A 24,320-nucleotide genomic window follows, 5' to 3' on the forward strand; every position below is an offset into this window, starting at 1 on the left:
TTTATTAAGAAGTTCTGCCGTTTTTATATGCAACAACCATATAATATATTATAATTCGTAATATTACTTTTATAACTAACTAAGATATAAAATATTAACAAAAATATATATTAATATATTAGTAAATATTTTTTTTTAAAGATAGCAGTCTGATTTGTAATATATATTAGACATTTTCAAGTAAGAAATACAAATACAAACAGATCCTGATTTATGATTGATTGTTGATGACGTCATAGTACTCCCACAACATTATCAAGGTTACACAAAATCGGATGACTTTTAAAACAGGTTTTCCGTATTTAAATCATCACTTAATGGTGGTGTACCGGTATTGTATATAATAAATATTACATCAATTAACTTCACTGTAACAAATGTAAGTATACACGATTTATCTAACGGTATTATTAGTCCAAAATATAATTGCCTGTTCGGTTTAGAAAGGATCATATGCCAAATACCCTATCATGATGATAGTGATGCCGCCGCCTACCTAGCCTGTCTCTCTCTCTCTCTTGCTCTGCTGCTGACCTAAATGTGAGTGACCAAACAAGCCTAGGATATGTAAGTGCAAGACTAGGCACCTAGGCCTATTATTATTACTAACCTAGAGAATGAGGCGTAGAGGCCTAGGCCTAGCTAGTCTAGTTACTTTAGCTAAGGAGTTTTAGCAAACGGTTTTATATGGTGCTCTACTAATTTAATAAATAATTAATACTAATTTCAATAGTGAATACAAAAATAGTCTGCTATCTGCTTGTAAAAATGAAACGTTATCCTAAAAAAACAACTAACTAGTAACAGTAGTAGCTTAGTTTATTTAATATTTGTGTAAGTAAATTGTCATTTTGTCATTCATTGAAGAATACAATACTTATAATACGGTAGAGTAGGTAGCATACAAATAGGCCAGTACCAGGAAATAAATATTTGTTGTTTTTAATAAATTTTATAATTTATGCAAATAAATAAATAAACAATAGATGTTAAATATGCTTTAAACACTACCAGTAAATAGTAGTACCCAAAGTCTTCTTTCATAAAGAAATGATTCAATATTTAGAATGAAAATTTGTTTACAGAAATTATGTTTAGTAAATGTTGATAATAGTCCCATCATCAATCAGGTAATAAAACATAACTTTCAGTTTCTTACTACAGTATTAAACAGTATTAATTAATATGGTAGTGATATTGCCAAATATGGTGGTGATATTGCCAAATATGGTGGTGATATTGCCAAACATGGTGGTGATATTGCCAAACATGGTGGTGATATTGCCAAACATGGTGGTGATATTGCCAAATATGGTGGTGATATGCCTACGGTAGTAATTATAATGACATCATCATGTCCATATATGGGCACCTCACATTTTTTTTCACATAAAGTTTGATAGTGTAGACAGAGCTTAAACTACTGCATCTACAGTTTTTTGAAAAACATTCAGACAATTTCCTTAGTAGATTTTCATTATCATTAAAACTAGTTTTTTTAGTTAAATTGTCACATACAGTAATGTATAGTCATAAATAACATACAATTTACTCAAAAGTCATATGATATTGATAATGACTAGTAGTACAGTGGAATGTTGGTCAACTCATTAAATATGGTAAACAAAAAACTGTCATCATACAGTGGCCATTCAGTATTCACCAATTCACAATAAGGGACACAGAAGGGAAAAGCATTTTATTATATTATTAAGTGAATTTAAGGATAATCATTAAATTAAATACTATTATTGACGTTTTGCGTCCCATTTCGAAGGTTACTTTTTTTTATAGAATTGTATTGTAGTGCTTTTGTCAAATGAGTAAATTTAAATACTGTATACACTGATGTGATAAGGAAATTGAAAATAGATACTAAGCCAGTAGACTTAGTATTTGAATGTCTATTGTGTATATGAATTGATCCAACAAATACAAGTTGTGGTGTGATCTGATACATGAGGTACTGTACAGTATGGTGTGAGGTGATGCAACAAATACAAGTTGTGGTGTGATCTGATACATGAGGTAGTATACTGTACTGTACAGTATGGTGTGAGGTCATGCATCAAAATAATCATATATTTTCAAAAGAACTATGTATACAGTTTAAAATATAAATTTTCATTTAATTTCATTCTGCTGTGATTACTATTCTTGCATTTGATTTCAATATGAAACTGTATACAATACAAAAATGAAAGCCATTTTTATCTGAATACAAAATTTACTATTAATTCCTAGTACTGTATTTCCTTTTCCCTCCAATAATATCCAACAATTCAAAAACAACAATTCAAAAATAATGATTTTTTTTTTAATGGTTTGTATAATAGTACAGTACAGTAGTATTGTCAATTATACGAATGTTTTGCAAACTATGGGCTGCAATCCAATTTGGGCCACAATCCATTTTTAAGCGCCGTGGAGTTTTTTAAGTCGTAAACACTTTCATATTTAACAATATGAATTGATCTTGCCGAAAATGATTGTAAACATACCAAATTGAATGCGGACTCTTTTATTATATTAACTTATTATGGCTGAGTAGTTGGACTACAGCGTGGTACCGGATTTTAGGCTGCGAAATAAATAGTTTGCGGAATGCTGTGCCCACTATAATAAATGACTTAATTTTAACATTATTACATTTCAAGAATCTGTCTTTGATAATAATAATATTCAATTTCAACAACTCGATTTAGGAATTCCTTTCTACCTTCAGCAGTCAGTGTATTTAATAATGTCCGGGTGGTAAACATCCGGGGATAACTGTCTAGGGGGTACAGTAGGTGTCCTAGAACCAACTGGAGAATATACTAGTCAAATACCATAGACCATGTGGCCGCCAAGAAGGGCTTGCGCTGGGGGTACGGCGGTCAGCAATCGTGCGTATAACTATAAATAAATACTACTAGGCTAGGCCTAGACCTATTCCAATCGTAAACGTTTACAAATGAAATTTTATCGGAGCGCCTAAAAAAATAATGAACAAATCTTTTCATCATATTTAATAGTATAACATCATGCTAAAATGCCTTGCAAAAGCAGGTTGCCGTTACGTTAGTACACTGTAGCTAGCCTAGGCTAGGCCTAGCTAGCCAACGAGGTGACAATATGTAGGTAGGCTACAATCTGTGTGGTGTGAGGCATAATATTCGGTGTATACTTATTTTAGAGGTCAAATTTGCGTGTCAAAAGTGCGACTTATACACCGAAATATACGGTAGATAAGATAATTAGAATTTTCATTGGTTGGAAAAATTTTAAAATTTTGCAAGTGTTGTAAATTTTTTTCTGCTAATTGAGTGTATTCTTTTTCGCAACAAGAATACAAATTTCATACTGTACTATGTTGGTTTGTATGCAAATAAAAGATCTGTAACTGTATCTTTATTTAACATAGCGCTGAACAATCAACAGAAAAAAGAAAAAGGTGAAAATTAAAAATGCATGTTTATTTAGTTTGAACTCGACTCCATGAGGATGTTTATGAAAATATGTAAAAGATGTAAAACATTTTAGGCATATAAACAGTAATGTTTGTTTGTTAGTATAAGCAATTTTATGCTAATCATGCCAGCAGTTTTACAGTGTACATAGCAAGCATACTGATTATAAAGCATCTCATTAAAAATATGCAAATATTTATTTACTGTACTGTACATATTCTGTTCTTTCATAATTGCTGAGTAAGTGTTTATTTTATAATAAGCTCTAATAAACTCTGTCTACACTATCTATCAAACTTGATGGCAGGGAGATGTATACATCTCCCTGCTTTATGCGACAACAAATGTAATGTGCCAATATATGGCCATGGAGATATCATATCACTACCAAATTTGGGTACATCACACTTTTTAGTCAAACTAGTTTGCTAGTGTAGACAGAGCTTTTTTTTATTAAAAATAAAATGATCAAATTGATGCATTGCCCACTTTGATTAGTTGTGCAATAAGGTAAAGTACGGAATGTAACATATTGTCTGCATTGATGGACTTTACTATTTACCCATGCTGTATAATGGTCACTCTGGATATCTTGTGTAAGCATCGTATTTAATTAAAAACATGTCATGTCAGAGTTATTAATCATTTTGTACGGCCTAATTTAGATTAATGAAATGGTAAGTGATGTATTCTGTCTGATTAAAATATACATGAGCCTTAAGATGCTGATTTAATTTTTTGTTGGGCCTAGCCACTTTGCGATTTTGTAGTTACATTAACTGTAAGTGCGAGGCAGACAAGATGAACCGGTGTTGCCTCATCTGAGCATTTAAATTGTTTATATTTACGAGACCTTTTCATAAAACAAATCTGTGTAGCTACCATCTCTATGACCCTGGCTGACTGACTGACTGTAGTACTAATACTACTACTAACTAGTAGCAACCTTTATAAACCTGGACAATATTTATTTTAAGCTATACTGTACTGTAGCTACAGTATTACTATACACTAACTATTCAAATACAAATAAGGTATACAGTAGCAATTCTCATATTATTAATGTTTTGAAAACCGATACAGCTGTGTATAACAATCATTGCAATAGGGTTGGTTGTCTATTGTGTATTTATCTGTCACTGTGCTTGCAGATTCATATTGGTAGGCACAATATTAACAAATCTAAAGCTGCAATGCTCTCTCTACAAACTTTATGTAAACTGTATCAAACTTTATATGACAACAAAATGTGATGTGCCCATATATGGACATGATGATGTCATATCATTACCATATTTGGGCATATCGCTACCGTATTTGCCAAACTATTTTGATATTGTAGACAGAGCCTTACTGTAAGCCTCTTATGTGATCGTACAATAAGATTCCTATTGTTTCGTTCATTTGAGTGAACATCTTCCATCTTGATTGGTGTGGACAGTAACAAATTCAAATGCTATAAAATAAGAATAAACGAATGACCATGTTTTTATTGACCATTTCACTTACTTGGTCATGCTTACATTATACTGTTAGTAATAAAAATGCTAGTAAAATTGATTAAAATTTTCTAAGAAAGACCTGAAGGTATGTTTTTTTCAGACTAAATTACGTAAGCATTGGAAAAAAGGATGTGACAAAAATAATAATAAGTGGTAAATGACCAATAGAATAATTATTTAGATAATGACAAGATGCATTGATACTATTTTTGTACATCATCATGTAAAAACATTAAATGCTGCGTGGTGCTAATCAATCTATTTTCTTGTTTTAGCAGATGTAGAATTGTTTGAAATTCAACTATGGCCTAAATTTACTCAATCAATCAACGGCTCTCATTTTAATCTACGACGTCAGCGACTAGTTCTTTGAAAACTACTAGTTGTAACGCTAACTGTATTAGCTGGAGTCAAGAATATTCAATCAAACATTTTAAAGAGATTATATCGTAGCAAAACAACTAAAACATTTATTAATTTGTTCTTGAACCGAATAAATATGGGTAAAGGGGAGCCAGATACGAAGTCGATCCAGTCGACCGCCTCGCAGACTACGACAAGTTCTGTGCATAGTAAAAAGCAAGGAGGGTTTTTAACGAGGATGATGTCACGTCGATCCAAGTCGCGCGGCAGCTTCGACATTGAGACCGGTAACGGTACCCCGGCTCATATACGCAAAGGGGGTTCCAGCAAAGGCGCAGGAGAGTACATCAGTTCGTCATCTAAACGAGGAAATGCGATGGAGTGCCCGCTGTGCCTTATGGAAAGACCGAAAGATCAGTTCCCGGAGATAATTACATGCGAACACCGGTCTTGTCAGGAGTGCCTGCGTCAATATTTAAAGATTGAAATCACAGAAAGTCGCGTGAACATTGCGTGTCCGGAATGCGCAGAAGTTTTCCATCCTAACGACATCAAGAGAATTCTTAACGATAATATGCTAATGAGTAAATATGAAGAGTTTGCGCTTCGCCGCGTACTTATGATGGATCCAGACTGTCGGTGGTGTCCTGCTCCAGACTGTGGGTAAGTAAACATTAGATAATTGTAGTCAATTAATTTTCGTGCCAAGCGTACCTGGATAAACCAACAATAGCCCATGTTCTCCAAAAGGAGGGCTTAGATTAGAAAATAAAGAAAGCAGAACATTAATATACATTAAAATATCACACCCCATCAGATAATGGTATAATACTATTACAGTTAGTATTACTGTATTTCCACATTCCATAATACAGAGTTTAAACTCTTCAAATACCAGAAGATCCACAGAATAATTTAAAATGGAATAAAACAAGATTCAAACAAATGCTTTGTTAAATAGTTTTCCTTATGTTTACGATGCTGTATTGCAGATATGCTGTGATAGCTGCCGGCTGTGCAAGTTGTCCAGAGGTAGCCTGTGAGAGGAGTGGCTGTAACACTAGCTTCTGTTACCACTGTAAACAAACCTGGCACCCAAACCAGACTTGTGATGCTGCAAGACAACAGAGATCTGGACGGGCTAGGAAGTCATCACTTTCGTGCAGCCAAGGTTCCATATCTCGTAAGTTAAACTTTAATTAATAAAAGTTGTCCACAGCACCATGTCGCGTTTAAAGCACCATGGCGCGTTCATATCACTGTATTTTTTTGATGCTTTGCATTTAAAATATGCTTTTTAAAGGTGGGTTAAAGGTGTTTGGTAATTGTTTTGCAATTTGTAGTGCAGACAGACTTAAAATGGGTACAGTACAGTGCAGTCAACTCTCCTTTGAACCTGAAGTGTGGTTACTGTATCTTAAACGTCAGAATGAATTGAATCCTGTTTAGCCTACATCCTTGTCACCTTTCTACTACTATCCTTTACTGTAGTACATTCTCCTTTAAGCTCTGTACAATATAGTATCAAACTTGTTTGACCAAAAAATACCCAATACAGTATGGACATGATGACATCATATCACTACCATATTTGGGCATATATCACATTCACACTTTTTTTGGTCAAACAAGTTTGATCTGTAGACTTCACTTTAATTTTAATGTGTAGACTTTTTCTCAAATTGTTCATTTAAATTTTGTAGACATACCTGTACAGTATATAGACATTATTCAACAAGGAAGTACTGAATGTTATTACACTGCCTCATACTGTAGGCTTCTATAAAAAAGCATGATCAATTTAGATTTATAATAAGATAAGATAGTTATTATTGCTATGAACACAAATATACAGTAGGCAAACACAAAATTGTGTTACATTCTGCTGCTTAAAAACACAAGTAACCTACTGTGATAACAGTTATTTACACAGATAAACAAATTGTCTAATTGTTGTAGAAATGCACATGATGGTTTGCTGTAGTATTAATCTTTTTTCCAAAGAGTTAATGCTGTAGATACAGTGTGATGTTCCCAAATATGGACACAGCACATAAAGTTGAATAGTGTAGACAGGACTTTACAATCGTACAATAGGCTTTACTTTATAAACACAACTAATGTATTTTATTTTGATTACGTTTTTATCTACGCTTGCTATTTTTATGACCAACATAACTGGTATTTTGATTACCTTTTTATTCGAGGTGAAAATAATATTATATTTCATGAATGACTAGCATATTGTTGTTTTTATTACTTTTTACCAACTAGTGGATACTTTTAATAGTTGAAAAATACACCATTGAATTCTTTGAATGCTGTGTCATAATACATGAGCTGCTAGATGCTATTTGTCAATGAGAATGTATATCATCTTGTATGCAATGTTCTTAATGTATTTTGACGCCATAATCTATTTAACTTCACATTCAAAATAATCTAGCCAGTCATCTGACTATAACAGTAAAAGTAAATCAAAAAGATCTTATATTTATCTGCAAACATACAGTAGTACTCTATATTCTTTAAAATGGACCTGAAATGGATTTTCGATTTTTTTCATTTTAGAATGATGTTTTGGGGGCTATTAGGTGTTGCTAGAATGTATATTGTTACAAAATATAAATTGGCCCTTTTGGGGAAAGCCCCATTTGAAAATCAAAAAAATTCGCGGGTGACGTCACTTTGCGAATATATTCCTATCCCTCCAATGGAAAATTTGCAGTTTTTTGGCTATAACTCTTGAAATCTATGGAGTATTTTCTAAAAAATGCTTGTGCATTTGCAGAAACGTATTTAGAATTTTTTTAGATAAAATTATTACCGTATAATTATTAACGTTGTCCAGGATACAGCTCCGTGCGCAATGATGCGTATCCATATTTTCCGTTCGTGTATTTTGTATATCGTTCGTAATTTATACTGTTAAAATGTGTTAGTTTCTTTAGTTTTTAGTTTAGCAGAATTAAATTAGTAATATGAGATGATAATTTTTTTGTCACGAATCAGGCAGTTCGAAAACGAATTTTATTCATTCGTGAATATAGAGGCTTCCGACGGCCGTTGAAATAGAATATTGCAATGGCGTGAGTAATTTTCGCTAATTTACCATGGTATCTTAAAATTTCGTTTTTACTCAAAATACTATACATTTTTTTTTTATTTGTATGGGTTTGTGTTAATTTGATACATTTAAATAAGATGTGTGAATTTCTTGGAAATCGAAATTCCATTTCAGGTCCATTTTAAAAATGACTTGCTTGCAAACAATATCCAGGTAAAATACTGTGCCGTATATGTTGAATATAATTGTAAAATCTATTGAAAAAACTTCAGAATGAAGTCAGTGTTGCTGCATACACATTTCACACTAAAACAAGATTACAATTTTAAAAGCCATATTCTTCGTGGCACCACGCTTTTTGAAATCTTATTGTTTTAAGCTCTGTCTACACTATCAAACTAGTTTGACAAAAATAGTGTGATATTCCAAACATTGTAGTGATATGACATCATCATGTCCATATATGGGCACATCACATTTTTTGTCTCATAAATTTGATAGTGTAGACAAAGCTTTACTGTTAGTCTTGTTGTTTTACAATAGAACCACTCTTCTTAAGGGGTCATGTTTCCCTCTTAAGGGGTCATGTTTCCCCCTTAAGAAGAGTGGTTTCCACTGAATAAGTCTCAGCCGTAGTGTTATAAACATATTTTCCCTCATTCGTTTCGGGGTGTCCCCCCTAATTATTGGTGTCCCAATGTAGGAGAGTTCTACTGTCTCTGTATCCTGACATTTTAAGCTAGTCAAATTTGTAGAGAGTGGAATGATAGAACATTTGTACAGTAAAATATAGATAGTTTATAAACTATCTATACTTTATCATACAAAATGTTCTATCATTCTACTCTCTACAAATTTGACTAGCTTAAAATACAATATGGTAATTGTACAGTAGACATCATTTGCATTGAGTCATTTGTGAGAGATACAGGCTTTGTTGTACAAATCAGGCGACGACGACGATGTTTAATATTTGATTAGTGATAACATTGCAAGGTTTATGTAATAAAGGTGTGTTAATTATGCCATTGCATCATGCATCGCGGCATGCTTATCTATTCCTCCCTATTTTGTAAAATGGTATGATCCTTATACCTCCATGGTATGATATAATATTTGTATAAAGCTCTGTCTACACTATCAAACTAGTTTGACAAAAAAAGGTGTGATGTGCTAATAAAATATAGTAGTGATATGCCCAAATTATGATAGGGATATTACATCATCATGTCTATATATGAGCACATCACATTTTTTTTGTCTCATAATAGTGTAGACAGAGCTTGAGGTTCAAAATGGAATAGTTTTCATTTGATATTCCTTGTTTAATGTTATACTGAATTTATAATTTGTCCAGTAATCATAGCCAAATGTAATAATGTGTCGCATACATGTATGTACTGTATTGTAATTGTCACACGTGATGCCTATATCGTAGGCCATGCCTAAACTAAGTTTAACTATAAACATACAGTAATACTAATAATATATTAATATTGCTGCCAGTAAAACTGTATTAATAAATAATTTGTCTTTAATACTAGACAAATTAAGCCAGAATTGGCTAGTTATGCACTGGAATTTTTTTTTTTCAATAATGGAATTTTTCTGGGCAGCTGTCTATACAGTCCCAACACTTGAATGTGTAGCCTACAGTACTTGACCATGCATATGATGTTCGCCTATATAACATGGGGCAATAACCTTACAGTACATTTACACAATGGAAGAGAGTAGCCACTATCTGTCTTAGTCATTTTTGTTTCTGTATATAAGTTCATATTGAGGATAACAAACTATAGATTGTTGTGATCAGGTGCAGTGTTAGTCATATCATATAATGATGAGCTGTCTGTTTCAAATAATTATGTTGACCATATGAGTGGAAACCATCTTATCTTAATTGAAATCTTACTAGTAACAACTAAGTTAAAATCAAAAGTTTCAGGAAATGTTACAACGTGTAAAACTCAGTCTACACTAGCATATGTGACAAAAAATGTAATATGCCCATATATGGACACGATGATGTCATATCACTACCGTATTTGGCCATATCACCACCATATTTGGGCACACGACACCTTTTTATCAAACTTGTTGATAGTGCAGACAGATTTTCTGGTTCTATTCTACACAAAAATATGTTCTATAGAAATAGCACATTAAAAAATCTTAAAAGCATATCACTGTGGTATTTCACAGTTACTCTTAGAAATGTGAAATTATTTAAAATTTGTACTATTCTTTGCCAATTTAGATCAAGTAAAACCCTGCCCACGATGCACTGCTTTGATAATCAAAATGGACGACGGTTCCTGCAATCATATGACTTGCGCTGTGTGTGGTGCCGAATTCTGTTGGTTATGCATGAAGGAGATATCAGACCTACATTACTTAAGGTATGTTGTTTACTTGGCTGTTCTATTGTGTATTATTATTTTGTATTGTGTATAGGTTGTGTCTAAAGAAAAATAACAAATAAATTGCATGCATCCTTACATAATGGGGTATGAAAATCAATAAACGCAATTGTGGGAATGTTTTAAACTATATACAGTATACCTGTATATATAAATAAATCCAAAGGCAAATTACTGAAAAAATGACAATGCTGTGGGTATCAGTGGCTGGATCTCAATGGAGATACAAATAAAATAAGCTAAATCAAAACGATAAATTAAAACTATATTTAATTTATATTGTTAGCATGTGTGTACAGTGGTTGGTGGGGTGGACATTTCTACTAATTTAGGGGCTTAAATTATATCCAAAACTGTCTCAAAATATCAGGAATTTCCCGCAATAACCAACACTGCTGATCCACTATCTTTTTTTAAATAAGATTAAGAATAAATCATACTTTTTGAATAGAAGATGCTACAGTATCATATCATTGAAAAGTTTGACATTTTGTTGTAGAAAACAGAAGCTAATAAAGTAACATTCTGTGTACCGTGCTTAAAATAACAGAATAAATAACATAGACAGACTTAGTACAGAGAGTGGTGAATATTTAAGTATGTAGCCACATGACAGCATAAGCACTTGAGTAGCTTATCGGCAAACCACTTTGTACTAAATCCCTCAAATTTTACATCAAATACATTATCAGTAAATCTTCTAACAATCAAATTGTTTCCCTGTCATTTTTATCCATCGTAGCTAGGCCTAGATCATTTTTGTATGTAACTATACATAGTACTTAGTAGAGTTACCGTATTTATTTGAATAAATTCCTCCATAGAACATCATTTTGAATAAATGCCCCGGCCTATATTTATTACTACTGTAGTAGCAAGAAAGCAAATGTTTTCTAATTTTTATACATGTATATATTAATTATTATAAAATTGAATACAGTAATTAGCACATCAAGATAGATCATTTGCTAGACTAAACAAACATTTTTTTTGGTCAAAAATTACAACCAGCAAATATTACAGTAGCTATAATTAATATTTATTTTGACATGTTGTCAGGTCATAAATTATACAGTCAACTCTCCCAACACCGGACACCTTTGGGCTGGCCCAATATGTCTGATTTTCTGGAAAGTCTGGTATTTGGAATGTGTTTTTAATGGTAAAAACATATTTGGTACCTTTTGGACCTCCAGAAAAGTCTGGTTTTTCAGCAAGTCCAGGTATTGGGAAAGTTTACTATACACTACTAATAATTATTGTGTAATAGGAATGTTTTGTTTTTTTTTATTTAGCCCTTCTGGTTGTACTTTCTGGGGTAAGAAGCCATGGAGCAGGAAGAAGAAGATTTTGTGGCAACTTGGCACATTAGTTGGTGCACCAGTTGGCATTGCACTGATAGCTGGCATTGCTGTACCTGCTATGGTCATTGGAATACCAGTTTATGTTGGACGCAAGGTAAAGGCTTGTCGAATACACTATCAAACTTTATGTGACAGAAAAATGTGATGTGCCCATATATGGACATGATGATGTCTTATCAATAGCATATTTGGGCACATCATACTTTTTTGTCAAATTAGTTTGAGAGCTAAAATTGTGTTTATTACTGACTTATCAAATCAAATGCTACATTTACAATCATTTGTCTAAAGTCCATAAATCATGCGTAGTCTTATAAAATATATAAAAATGGAAATATTTTGTTGGTCGAGTCTAGATGAGTTAATTTGTTACTACAGGAGCTCAGTGGGTAAAAACGTAGAGAAAGCAAAGAGACCTACAGTGGTGTAATGGCTATGATTGCCCAGAGAAAAAAACAGGCATTAAAATATGTCAAAAGGGGCTAAAAATGCCTGAGGCCTCCAGTGTTTGAGGGCCACTTAGAGTTCCTAAACCAGGGGCCTCAGACCTCTGCATTACAGCTAGTAGTACTGAAGCCTACTATTAGCCTACCCTGTAGTATGTGCTTAGCAATTTGCAATCATTACAAACGTTGTCAACAACATTGAAAATCTGAGGTTAAGATCCGTTTGATCCGTAACATGATGTTAATGTCCGTTGTAACAACTTTTAAATTCCATAATGTGCTTGCTGTTGTCACTATTCAATGTGAAACACATAAAAGCTTGTATGCGCTAAAAACTGTAAAATGCAGTCATGATTTAAACGAATGTATTACTGTCATGAGCCGAGGAACCCATTGAAGCTTAAGGGTTAATGTCTTGGGAAAAAAACGATTGTTTATGAACGTTAGACATTGTGATTACAAAAAAAAAAAAAATACTAGGAAACTTGAAAAATTAAAACTTAATGTATTTGAATTGGGGAAATTTATCTAGATCAAACAGAACTATAATTAATTTCATTCTTTCATCTTTTTATTTCGGAATACCATGATGACATAATAATATATCCATAGCAAAAAAGAAGCTTAATCTAAGAAATCATTGTACAAAAAAATATATATATATCCAAAGGCAAATTACTGAGAAAATGACAATGCTGTGGGTATCAGTGGCTGGATCTCAATAGAGATACAAAAAAAAAAGCGAAAAGATAAATCAAAACGATAAAGTAAAACAGCCAGAAAAGTAAGCAGAGCTTTCGGGCAACACTAGCCATTCATCAGTGCAAGTGAAGGAATTTGGATAACGTCATAATAACTGGCAAATACTGCCTGGGTGAACAGGAATAAAAGAAATACAACAAAAGGAGACAGGGTGGAGTCTGAATAAGAGTAGAAAACAATATAAACACAACAGGCAGAACATTAATTCTAAACCTCACGGTGAAATACTCACAGATTTCCTCATCTTATCGTTTCAAATTATATATATATATTATATGCATTTTTTTTTATCTATTAATGTTTCCGGTGAGTGTTAACATCAATTATTACTCTGTAACATTAATATATAACAACATTCTGTACATTACAATTTAATGGTGTATCTTAAGTGAACTTGTGTACACATCAATGACATTGATGACAGAACAGGCTAATCCATCTAGCACTATTTGAATTCTACCATGTCTCATCTAAAGGTCATTCCATCTGCCTCATCATGACCTCTAAAGGTCATTCCATCTGCCTCATCGTGACCTGTAAAGGTCATTGAGTACAGTAGTTCAAAGTCTGATTGATATAAATTTTTAAGCATTTGATTGCTTTTCAAAAGGTAGCATTAAGGCTTATGTACACTATCAAACTTGACAACACAAATGTGATGCACCCATATATGGACATGATGATGTCATATCACTACCATATTTGGACATATCACTACCATATTTGGGCACGTCACACTATTTTGTCAAACTAGTTTTATATTGTACAGTCAGTAGACAGAGCTTTAAAAAGTCGTCGATGTCAATGTCTTATTTATTTCAATTTCAGAACATTTATTAAACCATGCATAGTTTAGGTTAAGAGGATACTGTACTGTAACTCCCATTATAACCCCAATCATACTACTGTATACCTAGTGTAAATACACTGCACAAGCATACATCAAGAATAGATCAGAGTTTTCTTCATTTTCTAGATTCGTTTGTGTGTGTACTTAATTGATTTCATGTCATCACATCTCTATAGAGAACAAGACAATTATTACTATGGGAACATATTATTAATCATTAAGTAACATTGAAATTACTTCAGCATTTGCAGACTTAATCATGCATCATCTCTTCTTACAGGTGTATTGGAAATATAGCAATGCCTCAAAACATAGGCGAAATCTAGCAATTGTTGGTAGCGTGTCTTTATCTATAGTAGCAGCTCCTGTATTGGCAGCATTGACTGTTGGTAAGTACCGTAGCCTGGACAATTACAATAATATTACAATATTGTTTAAAGATGTGCATGACATATCTACTAGTAAACTTAAGCTTTGTATAGACTATCAAACTTAATGTGACAAAAAAAATGTGATGTGTCCATATATGGACAATATGATGTCATATCACTAACATATTTGGGCATATCACTACCATATTTGGGCACATTATTATTATGTTACAACCATCTTCTGGAGAAGAACTGTCAGTGAAGTTGTGGCTTGGTGGTTATGATGCTTGTCTACCAATCCAAGGGTTCTGGGTTCAAGCACTGTTATAATATGTCAGGATTTTTTGTAATGAGAATTTACATCTCCACTTCCAAAGACTTGTAATAAGACTTTGCTTATATAGAGCATCTTGTGTATGTTTGTCTTGTGAACAGGATTGCCACCTTTAAGAAGGATAGTGAATGAATTTGCTTATGGTTATCCTTGGCAATTTGCCTAAATACTAAAAAAACAAAAGTTCATTTACATTGATTTTACATTATTTTATTGGATTTTTTCTTTTTTTGTAGGTATTGGTGTTCCTATTATGCTAACCTATGTCTATGGTGTGGTACCATTCTCTCTATGTCGTAGCGGTGGGTGCGGCGTAACAACTAGTCAAGGAGGAGGTGTCCGAATTGAATTTGACGATGATGATAATGCCACTGCAGGAGTTACTAATGCTTCTGGTAAGCTTAATCACTTTGTGTTGTGAAATTTGATCATGTTGCCACTTTTGGTAATTTCATGGAACAGTGCAATTGAATAATGTAATTGTATGCTGTTAACTTTTAGTGATGTTTTTTTTTTGGTTCTTGTGGATGTTCTTTTGTCTTGTTTTTTATGTATACCTGTCTGTAAATGGCGCACTCCGTGCTGTTGATTGCGAATTAAAATAAAATAAATAAAATTATAGAAAAAATGCTTACATAACTAAAACTAAACAGAAGAAATAAAAATGTTAATACAGTAGTACAGCTAAAATCATCAGACCTCATCAAGATTTATAGCTGTGACATTCCTTTCTATGACTTGTGATCTATTTTTATCTGCTGCGCTTCCCTGCCAGATATCCAAGGTCAAATTGCATGCCTCACTGCACAAGGGCATGAACGCTCACAGTATGATTAAGACTAGAGTACCTTAGTCATACTATATTGCACATTATGTGTCTTATTGGTGAATAATATTAATAGCATTGTGCTGGGATACTACTACTAGGGTGAAATGACAAAAAGGAAGTACCCGGAGTAGTCCTGAATATTTGAAATATGGTAGTGATATGGTCAAATATGGTAGTGTTATGACATCATCATGCCCATATATCATGGGCACAACACATTTTTTTGTCACATAAAGTTTGATACTGTAAGTGTAGACAGAGCTTATACCACTCATGATTGGCAGTCAATGTGTAAAACTCATGATCATCTTTTATGCATTCACTCTGTACTATGATAGAATCTTGTCTGTTATAGTAATTATTGTTATGTGTAATGCACTAATTTCTTAGGAAAACAGATAAAATATGTATATGTCACCATTATTTTGTTATCTATATTTTATAGAATGCCTATAAATAAAATGAAGAATAAATAATGGTTAAGGCTTAGGTCAAAGAAAACTAAACCTATAATAATATATTCCTAAAAGGGTAGTGCACAGATTTAACCTTAAAGTTATACTAAATGTTTTATTGAGGAGGAGTAGAACAGATGCCAACATACAGAGAGATGTCATCGGCCTAAACCAGATGATAACTAATTAATACATTATGTAACACATCTGTATAAACAATAAAGATATTTTTATTTACAATACAATATATATTTATAGGTGACCCATCCATTTTTTAAAACCTCCACCCACTAAATCAGCTCTATCCTAAAGCTCTGTTTACTACACTATTAAACTAGTTTGACAAAAAAGTTTGATGTCCCTAAATATGGTATGGTACTAGGTAGTAGTGATATGCCCAAATATATTAGTTTTATGACATCATCATGTCCATGATATATGGGCATATCATATTTTTTTTGTCACATAAAGTTTGATAGTTTAGACAGAACTTAAGTATAAATATATATATATAATAATGAAACATTTCTCTTGTATTCTCCTTACCCTACAGATATAAATGCAGAAGTCAACAGTGCTGTTGGCAACCCAAGTATAGGAGAAGCAAGCGTAGCCCGTGAAAGCCATCTAGAGGTTGTAGGAGTCCTACACGATGACACAGTAAGTGACAGCGCTAGTACCAGAGCCATTGCTGGTTCAAGTCTTACTGGTAGTCTGTCTGGAAGTGGTGGTATTGGACCAAGCGTTATTGGACAAAATAAGTAAGTCAAAGTTTATTCATAGAAATTCAAATAAATGTTGGGATTGCCATTTGGAGGTCGTGGGTTCATTCCTAAAGCGTGTCTAGCGTGTCTACACTATCAAACTTTATGTGACAAAAAATGTGATGTGCTCATATATGGACATGACGATGTCATATCATTGCCATATTTGGGGATACCACTACCATATTTGGGCACATCACACTTTTTTTTGTCAAACTAGTCTAATTGATAGTGTAGACAGGACTTGAGTGAAATAAGGAGAGAAAGAGTATTACTCGTATAGGCTGCCTCCTCTCACACAACATTTAATGTTATGTGTGAGTCATGTTTGTGTTCGAACAATGTGATAAGGTAATGTGTTTATCATACGTATATCGAGGAAAGAAGCTCTACTGAAGGTATTAAACCGAGATTTAATTAAATTTGGAGGTCATCGGTTCATTCCTAAGAACAAATGTAGAATTGTTTTAAATCGTATGTTTAAAAGTAGCACATGGCAAGTGTATGTAGACTTAACTTTATGTAGTTGAAATGGTTTTTTACCAAGTTGCAATTATTTCGTTGTCACTGCTAGCATTTTTAATTAGAATTAAGTGCTGCACAGGTACTGTAACACTACCTTAGCGTATCTAGGATGCATAGACAAGAAGTATGAAGTATTTCAGTCATGTTAATTTGCATTTGTTGCTGATATTGTTCAAAGTAAAGACTAAAGAAAACATAATAGGACTAGATATATAGAACATTTGTATACAATCTTAAAAGACATCCATCTCTTTTGTACTTTAAATAATTTTATAATAATAATTAATAGAGGTATTTTTGGGATCCTACACGTGACAAGAAATTCTGTTTTCTTTTAATACTGGATACCCACTAATGTCTTTAAAATGTCTTAATTATATTACTGTATATGTATTGTTATTTTGCCATTATTGAAAGTAATGTTCTTGATAAATTTCAAAACTCATATTTCATTCACAATGGAATATTTTTGCTCAACATAAGGGCAACATGTCATAGTGCATAAGACTTGTAATTGGCTATCTGATTGGTCTACGTGCAACAGCTACAGAATTTTTATATAGTCTCCATCGACATTGAATTCATTTTTTAAGGATTGATTGCATTAGAGTTGACCATTGTTGTCTATTGTTGTACTTCATCTATTTCTACCTCATTAAGTATGCTTATTAAATATTGCCAACTAATTCAGAGTGATCAGTCTTGCTAAAAACCTCACATTTAATGAATGGTGTGACATGGAGTAATTACATGGATATTTATAGCACATTATCTGTCAATTTCAATAGAAGATGTACAAGAATACTACTGATTACATAATTCACATCATGTCTCTGTTTCCTTGTTACGTATTGCGTAAATCACAAATAGTGACGTACGTTGAAAGTGCAGTTAAAATACCCATAAATCAATCCATTATTATATTTTCTGACACGGTATTCTGTGAATATACTGAAGAACTTTTACTTTGAATAGCAACCTAAATCACTGTCTACACTATCAAACTAGTGTGATGTGATGTGTCCAAATATGGTAGTGATGTAATACCTAAATATAGTAGTGATATGATAATGTCCATATATGGACGACACATATTTTTTTTCTCGCATAAAGTTTGATAGTGTAGACAGAGCTTAAGAATAGGATGGGTTTGTGATGCTAAAAACGATTGTTTAGTTTTTGATATGAATTTTTATATCTATCATCTAATGCCGCACACTTTTCCATAATTTTATTCCATCCATATTTATCACTATTTTTTGGTTCTATTCGATTCTTCAATACATCTCTTTATCCTATTCAAACTCACAATTCTCAATAGGCATACAATACAATTATTTTATAAAAGTGAAAAATGCTGGGCATGGCAGCTTAAAAGCAAAATACAATGCTTCAACTCAAATTTGTTAGCTACCCCTCGTAGGTTCCACAAGTCTGTAGTTCCTAAAACCAATTTGTATTGTAAACTGTATTTTACCCATTTTATCATATTTTAATGTTTTATATACGTGACAAGCAAGACAATTTTTGAGCCAGAGTGATTTATTTAATTAATTATTTAATTTATGAATTTTATTTTAATTTTTTTTTTTCGTTTTGCAGGTTGGATGTGCACTTTGAAGTGAGCAGTAAGCGATGCAGCGTGAGCAGTGAGAGTACGTCATTAAACCTGCCAGACAACGCGAGTATGACCGCCATGGCAGGATCAATTAGCGAAGAAAAAGGTTAATTAATATTCTTATTTTTACGTACACTTTGTTTCCCTTTCATTATGTATTACAAAATTTGTTTCAATGTCGTCATTGCTAATTATTTTTCAATTTGATAATCATTAGTTTTTGTTGCTTACGTATTTATAGTTAATGCAGAAAATTATTTGTTTTTCATTGAAATTAAATTCACATCTTCTACCTCATCATTTGAATAATAATAGTTCATTCTTATATAGTGCATATAAGCAAGCTCTCAATGCATTGCACATTATTGGCCCAGTAATTGTTTGGGTCAAACATGTATAGAAACATACTCCCATAATAAGGCAGCTAGTAATCAGCGCAAAGTTGTGTCTTGATCTAAACCGGGTACCCATTTAATACACCTGGGTAGAGAGAGGCAAATGTAAGTAAAGTGTCTTGCCTAAGGATACAAGCAATCTCACGATGAGTAATCCAAACACACTACGCTACACACCCTCACAAGAAGTTGTAATAATAGTTAATTAAAGATGTATTGTTCCCCCCAAAACATGAAAAATGAAGATTAATTAAATCAGACTTTGAATATGTTATTTTGTAGTTTTAATAAAGTAAAAAACTTCCATAGAAAAAAAAAATTAAAAAATAATGTTTCACTTATAAAATGACAAAATGAATTGTTAAATTCAACCAAAAAAACATTGGCTGGCAACCAATTTGACAATTTTTTGCTTTAAATTACAGTTTTTTCAGGTAAATAAATTTTTTTTCGATCCAATTTGTGGACAAAGTGGATAACTATTATGTTACATTAAAATGGCATATTCAACAAAAATGTTGTTAAGAATTATATTTTCAGGGGACAATACATCTTTAATATAAATTTAAAGAAATTTTCAACTTTCTATTGATCTTCAAAACGTATTGATTGATTGATATTTCTTGTCGATACCAGTATGTTAAAAATATCATAAATTAAATTATTTCATCATAGGTATAACTAACATTTCATCAATTGTCCATGGCCCATTCGACATGCACGCTGAGGTGGTCGATAGAATCACTAAGTCACGACATTCCAGTGGAGGGAGCAGTAACGTAGACGTTGGCCAAAGTGGACTCAATCCGTGGGAACCACACAAAGGGGACCGAGTGGGAGCAGGCGACAGAGTAGGGGCAATAAAGAAAACTAAAAGTAGATCCAGAAACAGTAAGAAAAATACTGTCAAGATCAGTGACCACGTCACGGAGACGTCATACCACGATAACGATAGCATAAATGATTCGATCCATTCGGAATTGAGTGGTAATATAGCCGATTGCGAGACACCGTCGGAGTGCGGCTCGATCGTGGTCGGTGACGTCACCACCGGGAACGAAGATAAGCTATCTACCGGTGTGATCTCTCCAGCGGATAAACTGCGTAGTAATTCGGTTGACTCAACGAATTCAGCGAGCACCAATCACCAAACGTATGTGCAAGAACCGATCTCAAGTATGACCGAAGTCGAAAATGACAAACCAACAAACCATATTTTAACAATCGCACCAAAACAAAAACTGATGTCCACTGATTTATAAATGTACATTTTTTTATTTATGATAATGTCAAGATATATAATGTTATGATGTAATTAACTTGCTATTTTAGCTATATTTGTAGATAATAGTTGTAAATCAAACATTTATTTAATGAGAATTGATTGTGTAGTAAATTGTATATTCTGTCGGCGGCGGGGAAAACAAAATAAAGTTAATGTTTCAAAATTTATATAGAAGAAAAAAAAATTATTTATGTTGCCGCTTTACTGTAAGTGTAAGTAAAATTCCCAGTTACTACAAAAAGGTATTCAGTGTAGAGATAAAATATTAATATAGTAGATGCCCCTTATTTAGGATGGTTCAGGTATTAAAGTAAACAGACACAAAAATGCGTATTAATGTAGATTACAAAACTATCCATTTATGATGACGTGTATGACTTAAATTATGCATTTAGTTGCTTTTCAGTTTGTAAACTAAAAAAAAAATTGGTTTTTCCACGGCAAACATGCACCCAAAAATTATTAAAATGTCTGATGACAGAATCCAAGACCATCGCCAGGAGCAGAAAATCGACCAGGTTAGGTCTGATGACATGCTAATAGTACCGTACCTACATGACGTCATAGGTCATGCTAGGTCATCCAAAGCTCCCATGTACTGCTTTTTATTTTGATCCTAAAATCAATTATTCATTAATCAAAGTGTGTTGAATTGAATTTAATCAGGGAAGAAATATTATACACGTTTAATCTAATATTTTAAAATCTAAAATAGGAATCTTAAGACAATCAAATAAAATAGCATTCATTAAATATTATAATAGCAACAAAATTATAAATATAATTTTTCGGCATATATTTTGTTTTATTTGTAAATTTATCTTAATTCTTAAACATTAAAAAAATTAAGTTGAGTTCTTTTTCTAATAGTTTTATTTTCACACTTTTTTTCCCAACACCTTTAGTCAGTCAGTCAGTGTAAACCTTAATTAAGAATAAATATAAATAAATATAAATAAATATAAATAAATACAATTATTATACATTAATGTAATGAAACTAGCTAGTTGTACCATAATATTTTGAAGTAAAATTTGGTGATGGTTTTATTCATAATTATATTGGGTGTATATGATACAATAATCAATTCCATATGATGTCCCTGCATTTCATAACTTTATCTGGAATTAATGCAAGGGATCATGACAAATTTATTCTACTGCAGTTACTGAAGTAATTACATTTGTTAAGCAATAATGTATTTACTATTATTTTAGTTTGTTTCAATCTCAAAGATTCACCACAAAGGTGTTAACTAAAATAAACAGTGTGTATGATCACACAAAAAGGGTTTGCTAAATACATTGCATAAAGAAGTTGAGTAAAGCAAAAATAGTAGTAGTTGACATATTGTCCTTAATATTCAAATATTGTATATTATAATAAATATGTCAACATACAACAGGATTAATATTTATTTATTAAATTAAATATAACAAATCTGTCCTCCATTGAGTAAAGACGTAGATGCTTAATATTCAAGCACGTACACCTCCACGGACGTGTTGTTTATATTTACCACGCTAATGACGTACTTAAAATAAATTCACGACAAAGTTGTGTTTATACGTCATCTAATGATGTGACACTAGAACACATATAAAACACTCCACATAATATTATCTATAACACCATTAATAATGGTTGTATAACACTGGTTAAACACTATGGCTATCACTATAGTTTAAAATGTATAATGACATGTTTGTCTGTGTATATTTTTTTTTGTTTGAATTGTTTGCTGTGTTTAATTTTGGTTTCCTTTTATTCAGTCTTGTGTTTATGTCATCTTTGTCTTTACTTTTCATTTATTTATTTTTATATTTCTTAACATACATCCTTTATTACCATACTTAATAAATAAAATATCACATCATTTATACAATAATTATAAGGCTACTATTACAAGCTAAGTCTATACTATTTTCCCAAAGAACATGACATACCCTATTTGATATATGTCCATTTCTTCATTACGCATTATTCCTAATATGTGTTCCCTATTAAGCTTTATGTGACAAAAAAGATGTGATGTGCCCATATATGGACACAATGATGTCATATCACTACCATATTTGGGTATATCACTACCATATTTGCACATATTCACACTTTTTCTTAATTTCTTGTGTGTTGTTTACTGTCATGTGTAAATTATTATAATATGCCGTGCCTTTTGTTGTTATCAATAAAAAAATAAATAAATTCAAACGTTACAGATGGTTGCAGTATCAAACCTACAATGTATGTTTTAAACCAATTATAATTCATTGTATTCTAAATACACAGTAGTTATCAAAAGAATGGATTCCATTAAATATAAATATCAGGTTATTTTTTAATTTTTTCCAAAATATACACAGTAAAACATATACTGTACCACTAAATGAATCTTCAATTTAAAATATGAAAGGTATAATACAGAAATACCTTGATTGGCGATTGAAGAATGTTTGATTTTGCTAGGTAGATTCAAGTATAGTTGTATTGGACTTTAGTTTGTATAATTTGGGTTTATTATTATTATTTATATATTAGTTGAATCATGAGAATTCCTCTATAATAATATGGAGTTTTTTTAAAATCTCTATGTGGAATTTTTTATAACCTCTATGGTAATATTTAGACATGATTCAGGAACGTTTATTCTACTACACCTTGTATTGCTCAATGGTTACATTGATGTAATACTGTAATTGGAAACCACTCATCACATTTTAAATATTTTCAGTACTGTATCTAGGCAGATGGCATAATATGTTTAGGCAGTATCTAGGGAAATGCTATGATAGGCGTAACAGTGCATGTCAGATGACCAATTTATCAAGAATTTCTTAAATAAGTACTGTGTCACTGAGTACTGTATGTGGCACACAATAGTATGGAAAACACATATTTTGCTGTATCAATGAATTTGCCCAAATATAATTGCTGAAAAATCTAGATACAGTACTGAGAATCTTGTAAAATCAATTAATTTGTGAGACTTGCTTACTGGTATACTTTGTGTAGGGACTAACCATTCCTTGTTCCATGGTTGTTATTGCTGCATTGTCAAATTACTATTGAGAATTCTATTAATTAACTTTTTAAGTAAAGAAAACAGCTCAACCTTCATTTCACAATTGATGCATTTAGCGCATTTAGTTTCCATGGCAACTGCATCTTAATGGAGAATGTATTAATAGGTTTCAAGATTGTGCACACACAAAATGTCCTAATTGTAGGGGGGGGGGGGGGCTGGATCTGTGCCTCCTGCTAATATGCCTACCTTTTGTGGCAATAAATGTTTATTTTTATTATCCAATATACCTTTGCACATTGATTTAAAAATTAGAAGAAAAAAACATGTTTTGGACAAAACAAATTAAAAGATATATAAAAATATATTATAGTTTTTTGCATTTATTTTATATATTTCTCATAGATTTTGAAATAGTAAGACTGATATTACATGAATCATTTAAACATGATTGACGTTGACAATAAAACTGCACCTGTCCTGACTACGTTTG

At 32.2% G+C, this 24,320-nt stretch overlaps 1 protein-coding gene across 2 annotated transcripts; it reads left to right on the top strand.

Moving 5' to 3' along the window:
* The first annotated feature begins 256 nt into the window (after positions 1–256).
* Positions 257–24,164, top strand: LOC140062655 (E3 ubiquitin-protein ligase RNF19A-like). 2 transcript variants are annotated; one of them, XM_072109073.1, is made up of 10 exons: positions 257–379; positions 5,230–5,980; positions 6,310–6,500; positions 10,645–10,786; positions 12,103–12,265; positions 14,510–14,618; positions 15,171–15,329; positions 16,772–16,979; positions 19,110–19,231; positions 20,196–24,164. In XM_072109073.1, exons 2-10 carry the CDS (start codon positions 5,454–5,456, stop codon positions 20,780–20,782), a joined length of 2,208 nt encoding a protein of 735 aa, XP_071965174.1. In that variant the 5' UTR covers positions 257–379; positions 5,230–5,453; the 3' UTR covers positions 20,783–24,164. The 2 variants fall into 2 exon arrangements, with proteins under 2 accessions (XP_071965174.1, XP_071965096.1); XM_072108995.1 differs by having other exon boundaries at positions 5,233–5,980.
* Positions 24,165–24,320: the final 156 nt, after the last annotated feature.

Source organism: Antedon mediterranea, chromosome 1 (genome assembly GCF_964355755.1).
Source record: "Antedon mediterranea chromosome 1, ecAntMedi1.1, whole genome shotgun sequence".
Taxonomy (NCBI): Eukaryota; Metazoa; Echinodermata; class Crinoidea; order Comatulida; family Antedonidae; genus Antedon; species Antedon mediterranea.

Coding starts and splice junctions, on each gene's coding strand:
- LOC140062655 (XM_072109073.1), top strand. CDS start 5,454: ATGGGTAAAGGGGAGCCAGATACGAAGTCGATCCAGTCGACCGCCTCG. Junction 10,787..12,102: donor TCAGACCTACATTACTTAAG/GTATGTTGTTTA, acceptor TTTTTTATTTAG/CCCTTCTGGTTGTACTTTCT. Junction 12,266..14,509: donor CAGTTTATGTTGGACGCAAG/GTAAAGGCTTGT, acceptor CTCTTCTTACAG/GTGTATTGGAAATATAGCAA.